The sequence below is a fragment of the Aulonocara stuartgranti genome, assembly GCF_965226115.1.
Source record: "Aulonocara stuartgranti genome assembly, chromosome: 19".
Taxonomy (NCBI): domain Eukaryota; kingdom Metazoa; phylum Chordata; class Actinopteri; order Cichliformes; family Cichlidae; genus Aulonocara; species Aulonocara stuartgranti.
Genome location: NC_138955.1, coordinates 16,560,016 through 16,583,864, shown reverse-complemented (window position 1 = coordinate 16,583,864; position 23,849 = coordinate 16,560,016). Strand labels below are relative to the sequence as shown.

The following is a 23,849-nucleotide window of genomic DNA, read 5'->3' as shown; positions in this document are numbered from 1 at the left end:
ACAAGAGTTTAATTGTTTTCTACTGAATAAGTCTTCTGCTAAGAGATATTAATTTTAAAAAAAGGGTATTTAGGCTATAAGTCACATTCTTACTCAACAGGACAAACAATTTAGCATCAAAACGACTGAATGAGCTGTTCTTAAAAAGACAAAAGCCTCATTGAGCGCAGGATAAATCTGGAAACAGAAACTGGGTAGATGTGTTATCACTTAACAGGGAGAATGAACTGGACCAGTACAGTTTTAATGTACTGTACATCTACTCAACAGCAGACAATGCTTTAAAATCAATATTAAAGTGATAGGCATATTAATGAATCAATAGCTACAATCAAAGGTAAAATGCATGGTGAGTATTATTACTCACCATGTACACTTCGAGTAAAAGTAGTAATGTTGATTTTATGGACTGGTATTCTGCTGGGTGGCCTCATCTGTAATCATACGGCATAAAATATCAGCAGATTTATGTTTAAAACACTAACCATAGCTTTTAAATAATTGGCATGGAGCACAAAGTATAATATTGTGTTTTTCACGTTGCATACTACACCTTACAGATGCTTGAACGCTTCAGAAAAGTAAAGAGAAAGAAAGGTTTCAGTGTGGACATCAAGCTTAGGCTTTGCACTTTTTAAAAGCAAGTATCCAGACCATTAACGACAATGGATCATCTCACATGTTCTTTTGCCTGAACTTTGCTCCATTTTCGGCCTAACCAGAGTAAACGGTGCCTCAGTGCTTGTTTACTTTGTACCCACAAAAGGTTGATCATGAGACTTAACACACAGACAGCAGTGGGCATTGTAAGCGTGAGGGTACTCGGTCTAATGGCGCTGCTGAGTGGGCACATAGGTCGCGATATGTGCAAAGCGACTGACCGCGGCAGGAGCGTTTCCAGTACTGGAAATAAACAGCAAAAGTCGGCTCAATTGGGGCAAAAATCCCAATCCCAATTATCTTGTTAAACACAGAGATCGTGATTATTTAAAATAATTTCTCCCAGACATCAGAAAATAGTGGATTCAATACATTTTCAAAGAAGATGTGTTGTTAGGCGAAACGATCAAATTAATGCAAAGCAGAATGCAGCACAATAATCGTTTGCATTAGGTGCAGTTCTCACTGGGTGTAAACAAACTGTGCTATACCTTCATGGGTACATGATACTCGCTTTTTATCAGGAAGCAGGCATAGTAAAGATCGTTTACTGTGGAAGCTGACTGTTCAGACATTTGCATTCTCACTTGTACACTCTGTCGAGTAATTTCGAGAGAGCTAAGAGCCGTCAGACAGGAATGAATGTGCGCAGAGAATCAAACACCTGTGTTAAATAAAAAGTGTTTTTAATAGAAGTGTGGAAATGTACAGCAGCTGCAGCAGAAGGGCAGGTAGATCAAAACACCAGCTTTCTAGTGACCTGAGCAGATTTAAACAGGGGTGTGACAATGACCTGCTGCTGTAGGAGAATTCCCACAGCTGTTCCCTGGGTTATCATCGAGTACAGAGCATGAATTTCATCCTGAAACTGAAGACAGTGCAGAGGGGAAAGCTTAAACACTGAAGAAGAGAGACACATATGTAAGTGGTAGCCCTGAGAAAAGATGGTCAGGAAGCACTGCCGAGCACAGTGAAGCTACAGGACCACTGAGTCCACATTTAAGAGGTATTGTGCTGTAAGTTGTAGTGTTACCACACCTCCACCTTCCAATCTGCTCATGTCACACATGTCATGAAGTCATTCAGGCTGAGCTGCTGCGCTGCGGCCGTCTGTCACATCAGCTGCCACGTCACACTTTATGTGTCACGTCAGGGACTGATCTGAATGTCCCGTCCACGATCTGAGACATTTAGCAGCTGGCTGCAGAAGGAAAACACAGGAGGGGGCAGGGGTTTGGGTACATGGATAATATCATGTCCTGTTTGTGACCAGATAGCATGGAGGGGTGGGGGTGGGGTTATCTGTTACTGTTCATCTCTTTTTGAAGAAGATGATACCAGCTCCTCCTTCATCTTCCTTCCAGCTGAGACATTTTGTGTGTTGATGCTTTTTACTGTTTATCATCCGTTCTTATAAAACCGCTTCACTCCCGCTCAGACAAAGTCATCAGGTGAGCATCGATCTCGGCCTCTGACAGAATCCTGGAACACAAACGCACAGTTATACGGTCATACTTTTTCATTCTGCCAACACACATACGGATATATCGAGAACAAGCTCCACATGTAAGTCCTTGCTTTGATCTCAACCTCTAGCTGTTTTTAGTTTTAGGGAATTTCCATTACAACACCGGCCTTTTTTTCTCAAATTATTTAGCAATAACCCAACACAGCCGACACATTACCGGCGTTTTAACGCTTTCAACTTTTTAATCAGCAACAGCCCGCTTCGTTCTGCAAAACTAATTTGATGCAGTGGCTGACTCAAGATCACGTTCTTACTCAAAGCTATCGAGAAGCTTTATTTCAGAAAAACACTCACTTGAATTTGGGCTCTTGTGCCGTGATGACTCCGATCTCTAGCTCTGAGGGCTTGAAGTCGATGGACAGAACAGTAGACAGGCAAGAGATAGCCGCCTGTTTGGAGACAAAGGGGAGAACTTCGTATTTAAACATGATACAGAAAATTAAAGTAAAAGAAAAAAGTTATTATATATGCATTTATTATACATACATACATACATACGAGGGGTGGGCAACTGAGTTCAGCTAATGGAAGACAACAGTCCCAGTTTCTCATGTACCCACCTCTGATATAAATACTTTACCATATTAAAGAGGGTTTCAATAAGTCAGTATCTTTTTGATTCAGAGACCACAGGAAACCATTCAGAGACTGATTTCTAATTCCAACAGGGCTTGTTTGAATTTTTTTTCCAAAAATCAACAACCTTCCCTAACGTCAACTGGCTTGGAAAACACCAAGCAATTCACTGAAATTACCCCACATAGTCACAGCTATAAAATTCACACACATTTCCTGATACGTCAATAAAAATCACCTAACTCCCCTTACTCGGCTGTCCAGAAAGTATCCTGTAAAATCCCCAACATTCCCGAAGCTCCATAGGGCGGAAACGCCCTGCAGCCTTCATCGTTACCGGGCCGTTTTTGGACAAAATTCCAGTGCAACAGAAAAGAATATGGAATTATTTTGTGTATTCTGGTGTATTTTACCTCTATAGTCTGCTCATAAGTCCAGTCCAGCTTCTTCTTCACTTTCTTCTCCAGGAAACTAGTGGCCTCTGTCTGTTTCACTCCGGCTGCCGTGGCCTTGAAGCCGCAGTAGTAGCCGGCTGGATCGCACTTGAACAGCTGTGGGCCCAATTCCTCATCAATCCCGATCACTATCATACCTGCAGGGTGGAATGAAAATAGGAGAGGACAAAAAAGAAAAGAAAGAAGTCATATAAAATGGTAAATGGTCTGTATTTGTATAGCGCTTTACTTGGTCCTAAGGACCCCAAAGCGCTTTACACTATACACAATTATCCACCCATTCACACACTGGTGATGGCAAGCTACATTGTAGCCACAGCCACCATGGGGCGCACTGACAGAGGCGAGGCTGCCGGACACTGGCGCCACCGGGCCCTCTGACCACCACCAGTAGGCAACGGGTGACGTGTCTTGCCCAAGGACACAACGACCGAGACTGTCGGAGCTGGGGCTCGAACCGGCAACCTTCCGATTACAAGACGAACTCCCAACTCTTGAGCCACGATCGCCCCATTGCACACCACATTTTTAGACACGCAAAAAAAAGGAGAAATTTAACAACTTTCTGCATCAGATTTCAAAATACTGTGTAAACTGAAGCTTGCAGACATTAAGAAAATGCTCTGAAAAAAGTTTCAATTTCAGTTTTAATACATGGAGTGATATCAAAATGCAAACACACACACACACACACACACACTAACACAAATTACGTACAGCAGCCTAGCGGTCTCATCTCTGCGTTCTGGGTGTAAACCTGGGAGATGTCGGCCATGCGTTTGCACAGCATGTCCACGGGCACCTCGTAGCCATACTTGTACATCCAGTTAGCCGCCTCGTACCGTGCACGCTGCACCTGAGACCTGCCATCAGCTGGACAGAAGGAAGGGAAAGAAAATCATGTCACAGCAGCTCACATCACTTTAAACTGCCATTTAAAACATTTGCTCTCTCACTAATGGGACACGGGCTTGTTTTAATAAATGAATTACTTTGAAGTGATATAGCCCTCGGGTCAGGCATTTCCCTGCAGGAGATCCGACTATGTTCATTTGTGTTTCAGTTCTGTTTAGTTGTGTAATATAAACATTTTTAGTTACAGCTCATGTGGTCTCCCTCTGTAAAAATTGAGGGCTCATCAAGGATCAGTCTGGTCAGATGAAGCTGTAACTTGGGCTGGAGGCCAGAATTATTTAAGTGCTTTGACTTTTTAAAAAATTAACAGCTGGTATGATATGGTAAGTTGGTCTCATTGGAAGTGGTAGCAGGCTCTTAGAGGTAGCTTTCTGCCAACCTTTTTAAGAGCTAGGTGTCTTAACAGGAAGCTTAGTTTAATTGTATACATCAGCATTGTTTTTCCAATACTAGGGTTTGTTGTGGATCATGAGATGAGTCAGATGAGACATTGCTTACTAGGAATAGTTATTGTAGCTTTAATCTGTAAATGGAAACAGACAAGGCTATAAGCTCAGGATCACATCTATACCTAACGAGGGAGTACTGTATGGTGGGGACTTTCTGGACCTTCTGATTAAGAGTTCTTCTACCACCTCTGTTTAAGGTTACAGGTTAGTTATTTTCCAGCTTAGCTTTGTTCAATCAACACAGAGCTACGCCATAGTGGGCACTTACACTTGTGTGTTCGAGCATATTCCTGGCTGAGTGCTTACATGGACTGCTAGAGCTTTGAAAAAGAGAAAATGCCATGTCTACACTGCTATTATTGCATTACAGTTAATAATATTATAGCCAGAGACGTCAATCCTCCTCCTGAATGTCAGCAACACAAAAGAGATGTGGGTTGACTTAACATCATGTGGACAGCTACAGGTACTTTGGTGTAAACTTGAGTGACAGACTGCACTGGAGGACCAACAGCGATGCTGTGTACAAGAAGGGGATAAGCAGATTCTACTTTCTGAGGAAGCTCAGATTGTTTAGTGTGCGGCAAGAGGTTGGCTATCTACCAGTCTTTGGAGTTACATGGATAAGGTTAACTGGTAGTTCTAATTTGCCCCTAGGTTTGAATGTGAGTGTGAATGGTTGTCACTCTGTGTGAGCTTTGTAACAGACTGGCGCCCTGACCAGGATGTACTTCTCGCTAGGATAGGCTCCAGGCCCTCTCTGTGAATTGGATAAGTGGGAGAAGATGGATGGATAACTGTTGTATATAAAATTTTGTGCTACCTAACATAATAATGCCTTCATTATGGGCTTGCATACTTCTAACCGTGCTGTTTTTATTACACTATTTGAATTTCTGTTCTTGTGGGATCAATAAAGTATCTTTAATTTTTCTAATTTTCTGTGTTTACACAGCACGTTTACTACCAAGCAGATCAATCACAGTGTTGTTGATTGTTTTTCTGGGTTGGTGCACATCCAGCTGTGCCACTGCCGATTCATGATTAGATGAAATCAAACTTTATGTAGGCAGAGGCTGACATTAACTTGTTGTCTTAATATGTTGCTCTTAAAGGTTTCATCAGCCCCGAGACTGGGAATCTCCAGGATGTGCTGGAGCAGGAGAAGAAGCAGTACAACCTTTGTGGTTTAGTTTTAATTGCACATATCAGCAGTTTTTCCAGTACAAGCATCTGTTGTGGAACATAAGTCAGATGAGACACTGCTTACCAGGAATAATCAGTCTCATTATTTTTTCCATTCATTTGTACTTTAGTGTGTGATTTCATCATGCGACTTTTACCCACTGTTATGTTATTATTCTATTAGTGTTCAGTCCTTGTGTGCAGTTTCATCTTAAATGTTTTTTTTTAATACAAACCATAAACCTGCCACAGATTATTGATGAATATATGTATGTGTGACTAAATCTGGCACTTTAATGACAGACCTGAGTTTTCATATTAAACACTGCCGCTTCTTAAATAAAACCCACAAACAGAAACAGATGTAAGCTTCACATGACCCTCATCTGTTTACTCACATACAGCGCTGTTTGTCTTGTCTTTTTCCTGTACTTAAATCTGCTCTTCCTTGTTCTACAACCTTTATTGTCGACTGAAAAAACACATTTTTTTTTATACACTCTGTCTCAAATTTCAAGCAAGTGTTTATGTGCAGTTTCTGGAAATGTCTTGTGTTCTTCTGCAAGCTTAGCTGCATGCCACTGAAAAAGTTTGCATTATTTGAAGTATAATTTGTAACTCAGTAACTCTGAATAGTCTGCAGGAAAGAAGAGGATAACTAAAATGTGCAGCTGCAACATCATGAGGAGAGTATATTGCAACTTCAGTTACACTATATTACCAAGACTAGCTCCTGAGAGCGATTCATTCTTTCACAAATGTTTGCAGAAGCAGTCTGCATGTCTAGATTTTTTACACCTGTGGTCATAGAAGTGATTGGAACACCTGGATTCCTTGATTTCAAATGGGTGAGTGAATACTTTTGGCAATATAGAGTATATCTGTTACCTTAACTCCAAATCACAACTCTGCTAATACACTGGAGGCTGCATCAGGGCCAAATCAGCCCATTTTCTTATTATTTTATACAAAAGAAACAAAGAAGACTGGAGAAAAAAAGCTTAACATTGTCCCCCATAATAAGAGTAGATAATAAGCTTCCTGCTGCTTACCAGTCATGCCGGTCATAACACATCCTATGTTCTCTGTGATTTTGAACAGGTGTGTGACTGTCGCAGCGTCCAGGAGCTTGTCCTGAGGAAGACACAAAGAAAGGCGCCCCTAACAGATGAACTCGCCACACGGGCCACCATCGATACACCAATCAATGTCGTTTTAGGAATCGGATCACACGAATGTGAAAGAAACGCAAACTCACAGGAACTTTCTTCTGCGTCACGACTACAGCACAGTCCTTCCCTCTGACGGCCACAGAGGTCAGTCCGCCCTGGTTTATCGCTTTAAAGGCATACTCTGAAGAGTGAAGAGAGGCAGGCAAAATGAAATATACACAAACTTCATGACTGAACATTTTAAAAAAGTAACAAACTAGCTACTTGTTCTTCTTATCAGTAAATTGATGATGATTGTTAAATGACCTGTAAATTTCACTTCCTGGTGTCACAAATACATCACTCTTTGAGGTGCTGATAAAGAAAGGCACCTTTTACTTATTTTCTTTTTCATTTTGCTTCTTCTCTTTCTTCAGTGCTAACACATCGATGTCAGATTCTTTTGACAAAATATTTCCATATCTTCATGATTAAACTGAAAGCAATTATAACTCACACAAGAGAATGAGGAAACTATTTGTTATATGTTATTCAGTTCTTTACATTTGCTTACAGTTTCCTTGTTTCACTTAGCCTTTAAATAGAAACACAAATTAACGCTTTATAATTTATTAGAGTTATTATGATTTTGTGTTTTTCTTTCTATTAATTTGAAATTTTGTTTTCAAGTTCTTGTAGTTCAGTTTCCAAACTACAGTTATTTGTTGAATTTTTTGTTATCTGTCTGTGATGTAGAATTTGGAGACGTGGCACTGAAAAAATGGGCCAAGCTGGAGGTGGCAGAGCTGGAGATGCTCATATTTTCATCCCAGAAGATTAAAAATGAGTACATCAGAGGGACAGCTCAGACTGTGGTTTGGCGACAAAGTCAGAGAGGCAATGCTAAGATGGTTTGGACATGTACAGAGGCGAGATAGTGGATACATTGGACAAAGGATGCTGAAGATGGAGCTAGCAGGCAGGAGGAAAAGAGGAAGACCTCAGAGAGGATTCATGGATGCAGTGACAGAAGACATGCAGAGATCTGGTGTGACAGAGTAGGATGCTAGCGACAGGGTGAGATGTGGATCTGCAAAAGAACAAAAATGACTAATGCACATTAATGCATGCTGCATGTTCGACTCCCCTGCTTTAAGAATTTTAGAGAGATGCTGTTAGAATAAAAACAATACTCATATAAACACATGCGCATGCGTGGTCCTGCCGGCCGTATGGACCTTAAGCTAGAACTAACGTTTAATTTAGTCCCCTTTATACATTATTAGCTAGCTTTTACTAGTCTATAATTGCAGCTAACTGAAATGTTTTGCTTTAATGATATGACTCATTAGTTGCTCCGTTAAGTCGGATTAACTGCCTCAATACATTTAATTAATTTTCATAATAGCTATTTTCTTGCCACACTGCCCTGTGGTGACATATTTAATCAGCCTTGAGCTTTGTGAGTAGCTGCTGTTAGCCTGCTAGCAGGCAGTGATGACAGAGCAGGTTAAGGTTCTGTTCGGTTCTCTTATTACTGACCGACTTGGTAGAGCCTTCCCTCCGGGGAGAAGATGGTGATGTGCCGGTCAAACCCCGCACTCGACCCCCGGGACATGACGGCAGGAAATAATTGAGGTAAAGTGGTCTAGACCGAATCTGAAACTAAACTGAGGTAAAAACAGAAGCAAAACATGGCACGGTTCTGCACCGGAAGCAGACGAGAGCTTTCATATCCGGGTCAACTGTCTGTAGTTTTTGTATTTTTATTTTTAACAAGTAGTTCAATCAGGTGGTGTATTCGTAACAATATCAAAATATATTTCTTGACAATTACAGAATATGACGTTTGTGCAATTTTCTTTTTGGAGTAAAGACAAAACCTAAAAGTTCTTTCCTAAAAGGCCTTTTCACCAGCTACAGATGAAGATTGTTAGATTTGCTTTCTTTTCCCGTTTGACCTTTAAGAAGGAATGTTTCCCGAGAGATTGTGTATATGAATAGATTCTGGAAACTTGAGAAAATTCAAATTATATTCAAACTTGTGCTGCACAATTAAAGTTGTACTTCCTTAGATTTTTTTTCTTCTGGTTAATATTTTTAAAAGAAAGTGTTTGGGTTTTTGTATTTGGTTTATATTCTGAGTAAAAAACAAATTGTTCCAAGCAGGATATGAGATATTTATTTATTGTATTTCTGTGAATGGGGGACTGTGTATAAAAATAGCTGTAAATCCTAAGCAGTTAATGTAATAAGTCTGCACTTTGATCACATCTTAATTGTTTTATTTAAAGTCCAATGTTAGTGGATGCACATAGCCAAAATTTGAAAAATTACATTTGTTGTACATCTTGTTCAAATATCCATGGATCTGGCTGTACCTATTATCTAATATTTAATCATATTAAATTGAAATATGATTAAAACAGTACAGACACTGCAGTGATGGTAAATGTTTATTTACAGGTCCACAGTTTTATTAAAAGTCTTCAGTACCAGCATTTTTTTTAATATTCCAAACTGTAAAAAAAAAAGACAGTCTTCAGAGCTTTTTGTTGAGACACAGCCAGTGTTGTGGTACTTCATAGGTGCTCCTGTCCTCTGTTTCATCATAAGGGATGTGCCATGAGTTTCCTCCTGAGGTTTGGACAATGGTGTCATAGCTGGGAATACTCTGGGAAAACACAAACGAAAACAGAGTTAATTTTGTGATGCTTCCTTCTTTGAGCCTTGACCCTCTCTTCTCATGGTCTCATTCTCCACCTGAAATCGGACCCTCCTGCCCGCTGTGACGTGCCCGTCCACCACCAGTTGGTGCCCTCTCTGCCACTTGAAGAAGAGCCGCTTGGTGGCTCCATCTGGCAGGCAGGCCTTGTGGTCCCTCATCAGGTCCCTGCTTACAAACCGACAGTGGTTCCCAGAGTGCAAAGTAGCGTACAACAGGAAGGGGTCATCCTCTGAACTGAAAAGCACAAAATGCAGAAAATAAGCAGAGCTCTACATCTGAATTCATAGTCTGTGTTATGGTTTCCTATATATGTCAGCCACCCAGATTGTGTTGCAGCACCCACAAACACATTTAAAGAGGATCTTTTGATTCTTGAATGATTTTTAATGACATTTTTTTTTCTTTTTTCTTTTTTTTTGCTTGTGTGCTGCCTTTTAAACAGGCAGGTATTACCATCAACTTAAACACATCACAAAACAAATAAATTTCTAAGGTGTTACATTTATCCATTTTCTGCTGCTTATTCGGGTCAAGAATAGTAACTCCCTTTCTTCAGCCACCTCCTCCAGCTATTTTGGAGGGACACCAAGGTGTTATCAACCCAGCCAACAGATTTAATCTCTCCAGAGGCTCCAGAGCCACAAGCTGTGGCTGTATAGACAGATTGCATTGTAGGTTTGCACAGTGCTTGTTGAGACAATGTCTTCAAGCCAAGACAGACATCACTTAAGCTTAAATGTAAAAACTCTGTTGGTCTGCATCTACTCACCATGCAGGAATGTCCCGCTTTGGCCTATTCCAGGACAAAGAAGGTCAGCAAGATAGTTTGAGAAGATGGTATTCAAGGAGCCATTTCTGCATCTGTGTGTGAATCAGTGAATCTTGCTACTAGCGAGCCTGAGACCAGCCGAAAGCAACAACTCTCAGTGCTAAATATGCAATGTTGCTCTAACATGACAAAGGAAAGCTAATGAAACATTTACAGTCCGTAAAGATGTTTTTTAAAACAATTTTCCATAATACAACAATTGTCTGTTTCCCCAGCAATGCCTTCCAGATCCTCCTGGGATCTTCCCAGGTCTGGATATCCTTCCAGTTGGATGTGCTGGAAAAAAAAAAAAAACCCTCCAAAGCGAAGGCACGAGGGAGAAGCACCTCAACTGGTTCCTATTAACACAAAGGAGCAGCAGCACTACTCCAGGCTTCCCTCCGATCTCCAAGCCTGGCAGGCATTCTAGGGATAAAACTTCAGCTCTCTTCCTACCCTGACAGTCTGACACAATGCCCACATTTCTACTGACTCTACATCTGCCAGCCGACCTTATAATCCACCTTCGCATCATTGTGAATAAAGATCCCGAGACACCTCAACTCATTTGAGGCACAAACTCTCCCCCCCCAAACCAGAAGGAGCAATCGACCATTTTCATCCCGGCTGCTAACCACCCAGCGCATGCTGAAGGTAGCGCTCCAGTGAAACAAACAGATCATGCAACCGATTACTTTCATGAAGCAGTAAAAATAGTTACTGATTACCGTTTTACAGAGTAACTAGTAAACAGGAACATTCCCAGTACTGGTTTCCTGTCTATCCAATGGAACATATTTCATGCTGTTCTTTTTATATTATCGTTATCATTATTATTATCATAAGATGCTCACATATTGTCGGTAAAGAAACAGTGGGCCTTCTGCTGGATGAGGTTCATGTTGTTTCTGTCCCAGGATCTGGAGGGTCGCAGCATGTGTTTCCTTCCCAGCACCAGGACAGTCAGGCCCTGATGGTCGACGAGCTCTGACACCACCAGCAGCAGCTGAAACACACAAATATATGCCTTTCTTTATATTCACTTTCAAAACGAGAACATTAATAAATAAAAATAATTACTAAAATGATGGCTTGGATTTGGTCTACAATGCAAGCAGCTGATCCCACATGAGGGCAATGAGCTTTGGGGGGGGGGGGGGGGTTATATGTTTCACATTCGGAAAAGCTGGAAGTTAGAAAAGACGTGTAGGTCCAGGAAGAGTCATTAAAGACATACAATATAAAAATTACATACATTTGGATGTACATACTCATACATTTTTACATATGTATAATTTATGTATTTATTTTCCTATGAGTGGGCCTACATAGGCTCATTGCCTCAATAAAAATGAAGTAAAATGTCTGTGTACTGCAGTAATGTTTACTTCTTTAAGCTCTACAAACAGACATCTAAAGAACTGGCAGCCACAGGACAAGATGCTTTGTTACTGGAAGCTTTATAGTTTCTATTTCTAGTCTGAGTAGCACTGACTAGTCATGGCTGAGCAAGCTTTAGATAACCAGACTAAAAAACAGGAACGCACTGGCTGAAATGCCAATTTAGGGTTTTATTTGCTCTTTTAAATGTTTCGACACTCAGAGTCGTCTACTCCCAAGTTAATTATAGTTAACACAATTAACTTCAATTGAATAGTTTTCTGCCTACAAATGGAAAACTATGAAGCCACATTCTCTGATTTCACTGGAACATTTTTAAACTTTTATCTGCAACTCGCCTTGCACGTGCTTGTCTTACAATAGCAATAAAATGAGAACATGAAAAATGAAAACTGCATGACTCCTGGCCTTTTATTTGCATCTATATTGGCTGACACTGTATACAAAAAACCAGGACATAACTACAAATAAATTAACACATAATTAACACAAACATTAATGCTGGCAATGCTGTCGGGTACTTGAGCAGGTTACGCTGCGGTCTCTACAAAGATCAATCTCACAAGTCTAAATAAGCTGTTTCTTTGTAAACATTTGTTGATATTTGCAGTCGGGAAAGAGCAGCCAAAGCTGCAGGCTGCTCACAAATATTTAACGATGTTTCCAACATTTCCAGTGTTTCTTATCTCAGCTTCACTGTCAGCAATGTCTCTCAAAACTATGTGTGAAAAATGTTGTTTATAAAACAGTTTCTGATGTTCAAGCTGCAAATACACAATGCACTGTTTATCTATTTGCAGCCATTCAGCTTGTTTCATCTCAGTGAGCTGATGGCATGTAAGCAGTCATCCAGAACTCTGAATAGTGAATTCAGCAGGTAATTCATATTGAAGCAGTACGGCTGTCCTCCAGTTTCCTTTGAATAATATGCTTGATGTAAATTTCGATCTCTTTTGCATTTATTTTCATAAATTATTTAACTTTCCCACAAACTAGATGACTAGATAGGGAAATAGGCTCATCAGTCTGTACTTTCCTTTGTCTTGCAGCCACATATGTGAGAAAATTGGGGCAGAATAAGCCATCACACACTCACATCCTGACAGACACATGTAGGCAGGCTGACAAGTACTCTCATTACTGTTAAAATCAGGTACTGGGCAGTTTTACGTGCATCTCCCACATGCATGCTCTAAAAAATAAAAAAAAATAAAAAACTACACACACACTGCAGGTTTACTCATTCTGTGACTGGCAGAAAAGCCCCTGAGTTGGACAGATATGCATGTAGGAAGAAACCACTAAAATCAAGACTGTGTAACTATGTGTGAGTGAGTGCGGATTTACACACAGGGTCTGCCCTGTGGGTAAATCTGCATCTCACACTTTTAATGCATGTACACCTGTGCATATTCTTACTGTCTCTGACTGCTTGCTTTTGTCCTTGTTGCTATTTGCAACATTAAGCCCATCTACAACCACATCAAAGGCTGGCTTCCTCTTCACAAACAACTTGAACCGCTGCAGCTCCTGAACAGACACACAAACAGAGAGGAAGAAGAATTATTATATGTAAAGAGAGCGATATGTAGGGAAATAACAGTCAGTGAGGAGTTTTTATAAAGAAAGTGATCCATGAAGGTACAACAGGTACGACACAAAAGGCATCTAACTTAATTGTTCACAAAAACTTACACAAAAGCAGCACTGAAAATCAGAGAAGTACAACAGCGAGTGTCTACAGCCATCTGTAAAACATGGTGGAGGCTCTATTGGGGTTTAGTGCTATTTCAGGCAGTGGTGTTAGGCATCTTTTCAAAACTGATGAAATTATGATGTAAAAAAGTACCCTGAGATTATAATCCACCATGCAGAATTATGTGTAAGTTATCTGATTAGCATTAGCTTGAGTTCCCAGCATGACAATGATCCCAAGTGGGGAAAAGCACACCTGGAAAGGAAAAACACAATGAAACAGCAGTGTGGGATCATCTAAAAGCAGCCAACGTCGGTCCATTTGTACTTAAAGCTCATCCAAGAGTATTTAATTTCTAATATTTTATTAAGTTGAACTAATTAGCAGCTAACTGTGTCCTGCACCCATACAGTTTGTGGCAGGTTTGCAAGAATTAGCTGGTAACCTCTTCATCAAGCATGAGCAATTGTGGCTCCAAAACAACAACAACAACAACAACAACACAGGAGCCAAAAAGCGTCACAAACCAGTGGATGACATCGCAGTAGCTGCATCCATTGTTTATGTAAAGCCTATGTTATGTTCAGCAAAAAGCATAGTTGCCCTCTGTGCAATGTTTCCGATTGATAATTTGACCCGAGAGCACGGTTAATGTGCAGAAAACATCTGCAGAGGTTTCTAACAACATCATAGATGGTTAGTTTGCTACTGAGTCAAACAGCGTATCTGAGCTCCACCTGTGAGCTGATGGTTGGCTGATTTTCTCACCAACTGATCAAAGGCCTGCCAGTAATAAATCAAGCTGGACTTTCCTTCCCAGCAGGCAGATGGCAGAGTGCCAGCTAGTCCTCTGTGTTAACATAAAGTTTAATAGCATATTCAAATAACGCTTATCAATAATAGATAATCGTGTTTTGTTTTTACCTTTTAAGCTGCCTCAGACTAGTCAGACTAATATGTTAGCCCTTGGTGAGCCCTTATCTTTACTACACAGAAATCTAAGGACATCTGCAGCTGTTTTCATAACACCCAAAACATGCAGACCACAGGGGAGGTAAAAAGCTCCATCTATGCAGAATTTGTTCAATTTGCATTTCTTATAAATTTCACACCACATTTTATAATTTTTATGCACCACTCAGGTCAAAACTTGTAAAAGCTCTGAGGCAGCTTTGTGCCATAACAGGAAAGCTGCTTTGAACCTGCATGGGAACCTGTCAGTGCTTTCAGTTTTCACCAACAGCAATATGGAAATAGGCTGCTGTGAATTCCCCTGGAGTGAATCGTGATTGCATCCACAGTATCATGAACGCACATTAAAATGAGTGTCTTTAATGTCACGATCTAGATTTTTTTTTAAACTGCCACATGCTCTTATTCATGCTCTTATTAATTTTGACTGCCTAAACACACCAGTCATACTCACTCATTCTGCAGCAATGTTTGATTAAGAAGAAAAGGAAGAAAGACAATAAACGAAAGCCGCAGACGAGCAAAGAATATGAGGAGAAGAAAAGAGAAAGACAAAGTCCAGCATAATTATCCAGGGACTTTCCAGAGCTGATATGTGAAACCAGCTCACTGTGCTGCTGTGGATTACACGACTACACACACACACACACACACACACACTCATAAAAAATGCATAAGCTTATAGTATCACTTAAGTGCCACCTTTATTACACAAAGCACAGTAGGGTACTGTAAACATATCCATTCCCACTGAGCTGTGTCGTGTGCACATAATTAACTCTATCAATTTCAGCTCAAACACTATTTAAAAAAAAACTTCCTGCTGAGTTTAGTTCATCTCACTTCTCAGTTATCTCACTTCTGACACTTGTCATCATTTCCCCCTTTACATTTTGATTGGAGTCTACATTTTATATCTGCTTATGCACCAAATAAATATTTAAGATTAAAAGAGCCGGTTTATGTTGACTGCGTTTTCAGCCAGCCACTGTGCTGCTGGACTGTGCAGCCACATTCTGCAAAGTCCAGCAGCACAGCTCTGCAGTAAAAGTCCAGACCGTAGAGCCATGAACCAACAAAAGCAACAAAGGAGGCATTGAATTGTTCAGTAGTTGAAATACTATATGAGTACTAATGATGATGTGCCCCTGCACGAAGCAAACGATCTGCTTTTTCATAAAACACAGCCTAGACTGTGCTATTTCGCATTATGTTAAAGCGTACTATAGCCACAACACTTTATCAAACTTTTTGTGAAGTAGACAAAAAAAACAGATACAAAAACCGCATCCTCGTATATACGCTCATCTGCTAGTATTTTTTTTTTTGTAGGTACAGCGGTTCAACTGCTTGTTAACACAAATATCTAACCTGACAATCATAAGATACTCATTGCTTTTGGGGATGTAGAAAGGGCCAAGAAATTCAAATCATCAGAATGAGGAAGAAAGGTATTTGTGTGGATGGGATTTTCCCACACAATCATCTCGAGAGTTTACAGAGAATGATCCGAAAAAGAGAAAATATCCAGTAAGCTGCAGCTCTCTGGATAAAAATGACTTTTTAATGCCAGGGGTCAGAGGTCAAAATGAGCAGACTGTTGATAGGAAACAGCGGGAACAAAAAAAAACAACATTCATGACAACCAAGGAATACAGAAGAGCTTCTCTGAATCCACAGCATGTCAAACCTTGAAGCAGAAGGGCTGCAGCAGCAGAAGATCACACCAGATGACACTTCTGTCAGCAGACAGCAGGAAGCTGAGGCTATAATTAACACAGGCTCACCAAAACTGGACAACAGAAGACTGGAAAAACATTCCCTGTTCCGATAAGTCTTGATTTCCAACGGTAGGATCAAAATAGGGCATGAACAACATGAAAGCATGGATCCATCCTGCCCTGTCAAAGGTTTAGGCCAGTGGTTGTAGTGTAATGATTTGGGGGATATTTTCTCAACACAATTTTGGCCCCTTAGTTCCATCTGAGCATTATTTAAACACCACAGCCTACTTGAGTATTAAAGCTGGATGTAAAGCTGACAAATCTGCATCCCCTGTGCAACCCTGTTGTGGAAAAAGGGAGAATTCAGGCAGTTCTAAATGCAAAAGGGGCACTAGAAAGGTGTAGTTACTTAGGTAGCCCCGTAGTACTAACCAAGTTAGTACTAGGTTAGTATTATCATGTTCCATTAATCACTAAAAAAAACCCTGCTCTGCACCAGCTTATGTAATCAGAATAAGCTAATGTGGTGACCTCACCAGGTTAAAAGAGACCCACCTCTCACACTGAAAAGTCTGACTTTAGGCTCAGTACATGTCAAACTCATAACTGAGTGGTGGCCAGAAGCTTAAACACAAATGAGCAAACCAAAAATTGCTCCTACAGCGAGGCTCTGCATTAAAATCATGCTAATGTTAATATTGTTTTAAAATAAAAACAGGATTAGTGCATTCAGAGTTTATTCACAGCGACTCTCTCTGTGGATAAAGGGATGTGTTGTTGCATTCTCTGCTCTAATAGTCAATCTTTGACCTCTGCTATCTAAACATATATGAGTGCTATTTGAAAAGTAAACAGACACTTTGTTTTTTTCACTAGTTATCACCAAACAAAGACCGAAACAAACTGCCGCCTTTCTTCCCCTTTGTGCTGATGCCCTTCTTCTACCCCTTTTCCTTCCTTCACAAGTTGCTTAACTCTCCTCTGAAGCACTCTGTTTGCCCTTGAAATAAACTGCCTTAAATGGGGAATTAACAAAGCTCATTTAAACTGTCTGTCTGCTCAGCAGGAGGTAGCTGTGGGCTACGTTCACATGGCCGTCCGCATGCTGGAAATTCCCTTAATTGAACCAACTATAACTGAGCCAGATAAAGACACAAGAACATGTGCAAAGCGAGCCCTATTTTAATAATTTAAATATGTCATATTATTAACCACACATTGCCGGTGTTGCCCAGTTGTTGTTTTTTAAATAAACTTCATTTTATGTTTACTTTAATTGCATTATTAAAAAAGGAGTACATTCCAATCCAATGAAAAGCTTGTACCTTGGCTCTCGACACAGACGCTGCACATATGCATGCACAGCAAATAAGGCTCTTACAACACAGCCATAATTCAGCGTTTTAAGCTTGTTTGTAAGTGCACTGCTGTCTGTCTGCTGCTGTCTGTCTACATATTTGCAGTCACATAAAGAATCCAGCTGAACGCATGTAAATGATCTCATTTTCATTTCATGTTACTTGGAAAATTCACGAAGCAGAAAAAAAGCCAAACATTCCCCTTAAACAAATAAATTCATGGGAAACGGGATCATTTACTTTGTTGCCAAGAAACTCACGTACATACACAACATCAAGCTACAAGCACAAAGACAGCGAGGAAATGTCCATGCAGGCTACGTTCACAGGTAACAAAGTCCACCTATTTCCTCTGAAGCTCACAAATACACCCTTCATTTGTTTAGTTCATGTGAAAATTGAGTGGAAATTTTAAATAGTTAAATCACCTTGCTCTGAATTGGGTGGGTGTTTGCAAAAACCACAACCTCTGTTATTTTCCTGTTTCTTCAATTTAATCAATTAGCTAAAGTAAACTTAATTAGCTGTGTAAATATGTAAATCATCTTTGCAACTTCCACTGAAATAAAGAGGAAGACTGACCTTGTGGCCAACCCACATGACTTACTTTTGTACAGAAGGCCTTTGTCAGCCATCCAATTCATGGTCACCAGTGGGCTGGAGCCTATCCCAGCAGCTATATGGCTAGAGGCAGGGTACACAGTAATTGCCCATAGGTGTAAATGTGAATGTGTCTCTGTGCTAGCCCTGCAGCAGACTGGCGACACGTCTAGCATGTACCCTGCCTCTTGCCTTGCTTATCCAGCAAGACAAATCTCATTCTGCATGTATTCCATGAACATGAATTGGTAGTAAAAGAGTCTGCGTGCAAACTGGTCTGTTTCACTGCAAATAGTTCAGCTTCTGCACAATTTAAGCAAACAACATATAATATGTTAATTAGTGAACTTTAGAGGTGCTGGCTGGGTCTCAGTGAAGTTCACTGCCGGCTCACAGTCGTTTAAATCATCTTGTTTAATCTCTAGTTCACTCTGCAGACAAAAGTAGCCCACATATGATATTTCTGGCTTACATGTGACTCATATCTGGTTTTTCACAACAGCATGAACAGCGCAAACCACATGGAATCTGATCTTTTGTGTTCTATTTTGGGTCATTTTCATATGAGCCTACATCTGATAAAAATTAGTTGGTTTTTTTTTTTTGCGCAATGCAATCTCATGCAACTTTTGTCCCTCACCTGACCTAAAGTACTGTGCACAAGTCTTGGGGCACTTCTTATTATAGAGAAAGCAACAGTGAGTAAAAGCTGGTGGAGGCTTCATCATAATTTGGTGCTGCATTATAGCAAAACTGATGAAATTATGCAGTAAAGTACCATGAATTTTTGATTCACTGGCAATACTATCTGGAAAGTGTTCGATTGGCAAGAGCTTCGTTTTTAAGTATTGCAATGAATGCAAACACGCATCCTGAAATCTCTCCATATTGTGACAGATGCAAAACTGCTGAAGCCTCACTGATCCACATGTACTGGTCTTGTCCCAGTCTTGTTCAGTTTTGGACAGAGGTTTTCCATACCCTGTCTAGGATTCTCAATGAGACGCCGCCCCCTTGTCCCCTTCTTATTCTGTTTGGCATCAGTGGGAATGAGGCGTTTCTACTGGCCTCTAAAAGACAGGTGCTATCATTCTGTTCGGTGTTAGCCAGGAGGGATATTCTACTGAGGCGGCAGGATGTGGCCCCTCCCAGTTACAAACAGTGATTACATGACCTCATGTCATGTCTAAAACTGGAAAAAAATGGGTTTTTGTTTTCTTTTTTTTGTTATTTTCCTTTTTTTTTTTTTTTTTTTAAATCTTTTAGAGCAAAGTGTATGGGCTAATTTGTGGTCCGATCAAAAATCAACTGGCTTTTCCTGCACATTAAGAGTAAATGTTCACTTTAACAGTCTTTGTGCTTGCTTCTGTGGTGCAGAATGGCCTTTGCGATGTATTTTTTATTGTCTGGAGTCTGATTTTGTCCAAATTTACAGGATAAAGCCAAAAAAACTGCTGTGATTTAAGTTTTGCATAATCTAACGTAATTCTTATCTATAAATCAGAAATTGAAAGTACAGCTTCCAGATGACTGGCTGTCCCATTAACATTAAAAAAAAAAAAAAACTGCAAAGGCCAGAAAACCACAAAGGATGTGGTGATAACAGAACTGTATCCTCCTCTGATTTTTAATAGTTAACCACAGAGTCATATACCCCAGCTTAGGGAAATAATCAATAAAGTCTTGGAACCAGGGGGACAAACAGCTGCCTCACTGCACCTAAGAATGTCTATAAAACTTGAAACACAGATCTATTCTTTTGACCAGCTCAGACTCTGCCAGCTTGATGTGCCAGCCGGTGTAACAATGACGCCATCTAGCAAAAGACAGCAAGAAAACAGCTGAGAAACTAGTGCGCCATAAAAATCTAGTTTCAATATTTTACTTTACTTTTCAAACATCTACATGAATGAACTGTTATTATTTTTTTAATTAGAAAAAAGAAAACATCAATGGGGGTCATAATTTATCACGCATAACAGAAGTGTTGCAGATCTAAATTAGAAACTGCGGTAAAATGAAACCAGTATAACTGTTTTATAAGGTGTTATAGGTGCGCAACTGCAAAAAACACACCATTGTGCCCCAAAGATAAGTGGTTGCTAGGCAACATGACACCATTCACAAACACTCACACAGATTTTGTGTATTGTGGTAATATTAGCATTTTCTACTTTTCTACTAAAAAAAACTAGGAAAAGGAAGAAAAGAGTAGAAAAGAAAATATGAGCAAATGTAAAAGAAAAACAGAGTAAAGCGACCAAAAGGAAACAAAAACAGCAAAGCTGAGGTGGAGGAACGTAACAGGTCAAAGGAGACAAAGGGAAAAAAGGAAAGAAAGGAAACATTATTAAGAAAAAAAAATTTAGGTTTGTATTAAGTTTTTAAAACATACTTGTGTCTCTTTATGTTAAATTACGTGAATGCTTAATTCACGGGTTGAGATAATGGCATTAAAAATACTGGAGTGGTTAACCTATCTTTGCAGCCTTATTTACAGAGTCTACACAGACCTTTGTGGAATATGAAAGGAACAACCACAAACAAAACGAAATGCCTCTCTGATCACACCCCCTCCCCCCACATTAAATCACTCTAACTGGCAGCAGCACTACTCCCCCTAGTGGTGACGGGGTGTACAAAGAAAAATCTCATCTCCCTCTTACAGGATGTTTGAATGTTCTTTTTTCGGGCTGCTTCTTTATGTTTACAGCTGTTTGTTTGTCACTTAAATATAACAATAAATAATAATAAATTAAAGTTCAAGGTCCCTGTGTGTATGTGTGCGTTTTACCTCTGGAGTTGTCTTGGTGAAAACATCTTGTCCCTCAATGATGTCTGTCATCACTCTGTCTTTAAGCTGCTGGTACTCCTCAGCAGTCAGCTGGATGGACTCCAGCTCAGACCCACAACTCCTACATACTCCCCTGAACACATGCACACACACATATATATGTTTAAATGACACACACTATCATAATGGAGGTACGTACATACATCAGAAGTGGTTTTTATTACTTTGGGGTGGCGGTCGTCCAGCTGCCTGTCCATTCCTGTCCTGTCAGGCTGATTTTGGGAAGGAGCACAAGGAGAATATACACTAGAGTGATTATGTTCACATGTTGAGGTTTGCCGTTAATACACGTCACATTGAAAATAAATGCAGGGGAGCAAAGCTTTAAAAAAAAAATAAATCACATTTTAAGAAACAGGATTTGTTTTGCATGCATGTGCTTCCCTATCACGGTCCTACCTCTCAAACCAGCTTTTGATGCTGCTGGCGAGGCTCTGCTGAGGGTAGATCTGGTTGTTCCTCATGTGCAGCAGAATTCCCAGGTGCCTCTCCTGCTGTTCAGCCTGTGACATGGCACTCGTTCCCTCTTCTCCTTCCTTTTTCCCTGCCACTTTAAACAGAGTCTCCCATGTCTCCTGGTGAGGACTCAGTCCATTGTCAATTAGCTCATCATAAAGAGCCCAGGCAGTGCTTGTGTCACCGTGCTGCATTGCCGCTGCGATGACGTCGCCATAGTTGCGTGGTGATGGACTAAAAGTCTGTTAGTAAATAAAATCAGGTGATAATTATGGAGGAAAAGAAAGCTTCACCTGTGAGCTTGCTCACATTTGAAACAACCTGAAATATAGAAAACTACCTCACTAATATCACGAAATCAACCATCGTCATCTGCAGATGATAAATGACAACAACCTTTGAATCAAGGTGCTTTACGTTCTAAGGTAAAGACCCTACAATAACACAAAGAAAACAGAGAAAATCACAAAAGTATAGAACCCCCCCACAAGCAAGATGGTTCAGGTTTGTTCAGGTTGAGAAAGTTTACGATTGAACATTTATAAGTTTATCAGAACTGAACAGAAGCATGGCTAATTGGTTTGTATAGACAAACAGGAAAAAAAGGAGTGAAAAAGTGTAAGAAATTAATTTTAAGCCTCAGAAAAACAACTTTTAGGTTAATATTTAGCTTAGCAAATGACAAACACACGTAATGAATTCTGGCCTAAACTAAAAGTGCATTTTTTTCTTCACTGAAATACTTTTCATAAGTTTAATTTTCTCCTAAAAAAAAACTGCTTACTTTCTTGAGCTCCTGCAGGATGTTGAGAGCCTCCCTCCACCTCGCCGTCCGGCTGAAGGCTTTGATAAAAAGACTGGAAGCTCCTGTGTCCAGAGAGGGGAAACTTCCCCGCATGATGTCATAGACGTCAAACACCTCAGCGTCATGGCCGCTGCTCACACACAGCGTCAGGTATCGCAGTAGCAGCTCGTAGGACAGTGTGCCAGTCTCCGTGGCTACAAAAGTCAGCAGGGACCTGAAGAGGAGGATTTTAAATGAAAGTAACATGGAGCTTTTTCAGTCCTTTAATGCTCTCACTGCAGCATTCTGGATTAAATGAAGGATTTTCAGGAAGCTTTTAGAACAGCGACTGATCTAAAATGCCTTTAAGGTTCCTCACAGCTCCACTGGAAGTCATCCAGAGTCAGTATCTGTTTAATCACCGTAGGGCAAATTAAATCTTTCATTTAACTCTTACTTGGCAACATCCAGCTCGCCCCCAGAGGTGAAGAGAGCTTTCATCATTTGGATTTCAAAGCGAGGTGGATTTCCCTGAGACTCCTTCAGCTTCTTCCACTCATTGGAAGGGAGCGGTCGCTCAGGAGGCTGCAGCCTTCCTGTAAAACATCCAAATAGTCATCCAAACACATCATGAGCTGTTAAATATCTGAAGAGAGGTGGTGATGCATGCTCACCTGCTCCCCTATCTGACCTACGTTCAGGCTCCTCTTCATCCTTATACTCACAGACCAGAGGCGCCCTCCTCCTCAGTATATCCGCCGTCCTCTTTGCCGTTCCAGCAGCAAACACAGATTTATGGATCCTCTGCCGGGGAGCAGACCTCTTATCTCCTCCTCCATTCACTGTACCATCCTCTTCACCGCTTCTGATGGTGCTGTTTCTAACCCCACCCTGCCCTTTAGTTTGTCCACTGCTGCTTCTGTGTGTCCGTCTGACACCCAGGGTGAGGCTGGGCTCTCTGCTGCACACAGAGAGAACCCAGGGAGGCTGTAATGTGGAGAAAGCTGGACGTCCATGTTGGAAAAAGAGCTGCGAGGACTTTAGAGATGTTCTGACTTTCAGTATGAAGGTAGAGCCCATGTTTGGATGATTATAGCGAATGATTTATGAGCACAGCAGCTGTAATCCCACTTTAAATTTAAACTGTTTTATTTCTCATACACAAACTAAGCACACAGCTGACACATGACGTGAATTACATGAGCCTGCAGGTGACACCAGAAGCTCACCTTCCTGTTTCTACGCGTCCTTCAAAGGCTCTCTCGCGCTCTCGTTTCGTCCATAAATCTGAATAACTACAAATACAGCGCCTGAGGAACTCATTCAGCTCATATCCCTCTACAAAACACACCAGCAAGAAGGCATGGATGGAGTCGCACACCTGACGTCATCAACATTAGACAACGTCGTTTGTGAGGTATCAGGTTTTTCAAAATAAAAAAGGAAATGTCATCACCCATTGATCATGAGAATAATTTGTTATATATTTTATAGTTAAATATTTATTTAACTTTTACATTTATTTTATTTACATGTAGCTTTTGTATCA

General features: G+C 40.5%; 2 protein-coding genes across 2 annotated transcripts; both read right to left on the bottom strand.

Annotated features, from left to right (window-relative positions):
- Positions 1-1,329: 1,329 nt before the first annotated feature.
- Positions 1,330-8,646, bottom strand: psma6a (proteasome 20S subunit alpha 6a). The gene is made up of 7 exons (XM_082516493.1): positions 8,462-8,646; positions 7,027-7,121; positions 6,821-6,902; positions 3,937-4,092; positions 3,178-3,356; positions 2,483-2,577; positions 1,330-2,142 (listed from the first exon to the last, which is right to left on the bottom strand). Exons 1-7 carry the CDS (start codon positions 8,535-8,537, stop codon positions 2,085-2,087), a joined length of 741 nt encoding a protein of 246 aa, XP_082372619.1. The 5' UTR covers positions 8,538-8,646; the 3' UTR covers positions 1,330-2,084.
- A 716-nt stretch (positions 8,647-9,362) lies between these two features.
- prorp (protein only RNase P catalytic subunit) lies at positions 9,363-23,694 on the bottom strand. Its single transcript, XM_082516725.1, has 10 exons — positions 22,975-23,694; positions 22,758-22,896; positions 22,301-22,535; positions 21,460-21,758; positions 21,225-21,272; positions 21,001-21,133; positions 13,276-13,386; positions 11,310-11,461; positions 9,683-9,881; positions 9,363-9,593 (listed from the first exon to the last, which is right to left on the bottom strand). Exons 1-10 carry the CDS (start codon positions 23,378-23,380, stop codon positions 9,462-9,464), a joined length of 1,854 nt encoding a protein of 617 aa, XP_082372851.1. The 5' UTR covers positions 23,381-23,694; the 3' UTR covers positions 9,363-9,461.
- Positions 23,695-23,849: the final 155 nt, after the last annotated feature.

What these genes read in the sequence shown, in the direction of transcription:
- psma6a (XM_082516493.1), bottom strand. Translation starts at nt 8,537, where the DNA reads ATGTCCCGGGGGTCGAGTGCGGGGTTTGACCGGCACATCACCATCTTC. An exon ending in TGTTATGACCGGCATGACTG is followed by an intron (nt 4,093 to 6,820) that starts GTAAGCAGCAGG and finishes CCTTCTGTCCAG; the next exon opens with CTGATGGCAGGTCTCAGGTG. An exon ending in GATGAGACCGCTAGGCTGCT is followed by an intron (nt 3,357 to 3,936) that starts GTACGTAATTTG and finishes TCCACCCTGCAG; the next exon opens with GTATGATAGTGATCGGGATT.
- prorp (XM_082516725.1), bottom strand. Translation starts at nt 23,380, where the DNA reads ATGGGCTCTACCTTCATACTGAAAGTCAGAACATCTCTAAAGTCCTCG. An exon ending in ATCAAAAGCTGGTTTGAGAG is followed by an intron (nt 21,273 to 21,459) that starts GTAGGACCGTGA and finishes TCCCAAAATCAG; the next exon opens with CCTGACAGGACAGGAATGGA. An exon ending in TGTTTCTTTACCGACAATAT is followed by an intron (nt 9,882 to 11,309) that starts GTGAGCATCTTA and finishes TGTGCTTTTCAG; the next exon opens with TTCAGAGGATGACCCCTTCC.